Below are 2,648 nucleotides of genomic sequence, written 5' to 3'. Positions count from 1 at the left end.
ATTTTGAGACTTGATATTCGAGAACGGGTGTGTCGTGGGCACGGGGAACAAGTGTCTCGAGCTGGTTTGCGCGGAATGGCACAACACGAGGGTGACGCTGAAGCGACACATCTTACCAACGTGTCGCGACGCGATACGGGCGGACGTGGAGATCCTTAGGTAGGAGCCGCTCTGTCTCCACCCGTTTCCACCAATGCAGATTAACTTTAATCTCTACTCGACTTACTTTTCATCTAATTTTTATCTATCTTCTTTTTTCTAATTCTTAGAACTAGAAAAGGATGAAAAGTGAGTTGAAGCGAGATTCAAGTTAATCCATATTGGTAGAAACGGTCAAGTGACGTAAAGAAAGAAAACACGTTCTTAAGATAATAAAATAAAAATGTACGAAGGAGTCACTGGGCTGAGAGTCAAAATTCGTTTTTCAATGGTCATTATATTAAAATGAATATTAGTTGTAATTTTGGAAAATGGTATAATCAAAGTATCCTGTCTGCTTTATATAACATGATTGCAATCTTGGCAATTTCAGTGAAATTCGGCATCCCAACGTACTGCTGCTGATGGCCACGGCGTCTACGCTCGAGTACGGCCTCGTCTCCGTCTTCGAGTTAATCGACTGCTCGTTGTACAATTACATGCACGAGCAGGACGAGCGAATAAGCGTGCAAGGAGTCATGCAGATCGGCATGAAATTGGCGGACGTATTGAACTACTGTCACATGCGTGGATACATTCACACAGCGGTTAGCTCGTACTGCGTTTACTTTGCATCCGATGCGACTGTCAAACTTGGCGGATGGGAGCTGGCCAGAGAAATTGACAAAGTATGTGGAATTTAAATTTTCTCTACGCCCCACTGTGTTCTCTAAAATGCTGCGATGCAGTTTTACCTTAACATATACCACGTGTAAATGTAACATTTTACAAGTGTCAATTGTTTCGAAGTAAAGGTATCTTTTTGTAAGTGATCCAATTCATTTGCGAACATAAAATTTATATAAATTTTTAGAAGTAGAACGTTTTTTATATATATTTCTACATAATTTAAATTATTTGCCACAAGTGACTTTATTATTATTTTACGTATTCCTCTTTGGTGATGAAATAGATGTGCGTAATTTTTGTTCACGTTTGTTAGCCGAGTGCACTTTTACGAATTTAAGGTCGTTCGTTAGCAGATGTAAAAAGTTCACAGGCAGAATAGACTGTAATGAAACGGATCACGTCATATCCGCGATTCCGCGACACACCCATGAGCGTTTCACCAACGGAAACGACCGGCATTGTTTTCGACAAAATGTTCGTTTCTGAATAAATTCGCTGTACCGTGTCGATGTTAATCGCACGTGCCGTCTGGAACGCGGAACTTTTGTAAATCGTAATCACAATTAAATATAGATTTATTTTCTGTGATAAAGATATTGTACTTACGTTATAGAACCGCGAAGAAATTTTATCGCCAAGATGAATGAGAGACGGAGGATCAAATTTTAAGCTACTATATTTGCAATTAATTGCATTTACAATCTAAGTATTGATTACGATTTTTTTTTCATTGTAATCCTAACAATTTTGCGACTTTATATTGCAGTTTTATTAATGTATAAATCAATACGAAATTTGTTTCTAACATTGTTTTCTCGTATAATGTAATATTTAAATTACTCTTTTCATTTTTAGGTTTACGTGGAACGCGATTACGAAAGATATCTGCGATTAGAAAACTTCAAATGGCAAGCACCGGCGTTATGTTACGGGCACCATCCCAATAAAAAAAATCGATGTATACTCTTTAATGCTGTTACTTTGGGAAATGTGCATAGGCGAGTATATTAATATAATTTTGCTGCCCTTTAACTGAAAAGCAATTGTAACATTTTTATAGTAAAATATTGAAATTGCATTTATTGCATAACGAAATAACGATTATTATTTAACATTCCACAGGAAGTGTACCATGGAACGGATACGATGAACAAAATGTAGAACGGCAGCACATGATGCGAAAACGAGATGTTATTATAAACTTACAGAATGTCCCATCGATTCTCCATGGCTAATTGGAAGCTGGATTGCATTTTGCAAATCATTATATAAAAGATCATTATTATGGTAACGAAGTTTCCTTTCTATTTTGTCCATGTCCAACGTTATTTTCGTCTCGTCAGGATGCAATCCAGCTTCCAATAAGCCATGAAGAATCGATGGGACATTTATATAATTATATAATTATATAATTATATTTATATAATTATATGATTATATAATTATATAAAAGATCATTATTATGGTTTCCGTTTGTTGTCGTGTCGGAATGCTCGCAATAAATGCCGCTCTTAGATTTGCAGAAATGCTTTATTTTACAACTCAACTCTTTCGCCGCACAACATCTCCGCCATACTCTCTCCTAACTAACTGTTCCCCTTCCCCAACGCTTATAGCCTCGACGACCTGCCACTGCGCAAGTCAAATTCGCTCTCGCGAACATTCCGCCTCCCTTGAAAGAACTATCTTTCAACAAAACCTATGCTAGACTATCAGGGCACTTTCATTGCAATTAATCATCTTAAACTATCAAGAAACGGATCATAAACTAAATAGCATATTACTATACTGCTTTGCGTAGAAACAAATCTATAACTATA

At 36.9% G+C, this 2,648-nt stretch overlaps 1 protein-coding gene across 1 annotated transcript; it reads left to right on the top strand.

The window, feature by feature from the left end:
* The first annotated feature begins 75 nt into the window (after window positions 1-75).
* Window positions 76-2,055, top strand: LOC105563818. Its single transcript, XM_012015752.1, has 4 exons — window positions 76-159; window positions 533-827; window positions 1,684-1,823; window positions 1,948-2,055. The coding sequence occupies exons 2-4, from the start codon at window positions 564-566 to the stop codon at window positions 1,976-1,978; spliced, it is 435 nt and encodes a 144-aa protein (XP_011871142.1). The 5' UTR covers window positions 76-159; window positions 533-563; the 3' UTR covers window positions 1,979-2,055.
* The last annotated feature ends 593 nt before the right edge of the window (window positions 2,056-2,648 follow it).

Source organism: Vollenhovia emeryi, unplaced genomic scaffold (genome assembly GCF_000949405.1).
Source record: "Vollenhovia emeryi isolate VEMERY1.0 unplaced genomic scaffold, V.emery_V1.0 DF944215.1, whole genome shotgun sequence".
NCBI lineage: Eukaryota > Metazoa > Arthropoda > Insecta > Hymenoptera > Formicidae > Vollenhovia > Vollenhovia emeryi.
This window is presented reverse-complemented; position numbering and strand designations above follow the sequence as displayed.

What these genes read in the sequence shown, in the direction of transcription:
- LOC105563818 (XM_012015752.1), top strand. Translation starts at nt 564, where the DNA reads ATGGCCACGGCGTCTACGCTCGAGTACGGCCTCGTCTCCGTCTTCGAG. An exon ending in TGGCCAGAGAAATTGACAAA is followed by an intron (nt 828 to 1,683) that starts GTATGTGGAATT and finishes TTTCATTTTTAG; the next exon opens with GTTTACGTGGAACGCGATTA. An exon ending in GTTACTTTGGGAAATGTGCA is followed by an intron (nt 1,824 to 1,947) that starts TAGGCGAGTATA and finishes TTTAACATTCCA; the next exon opens with CAGGAAGTGTACCATGGAAC.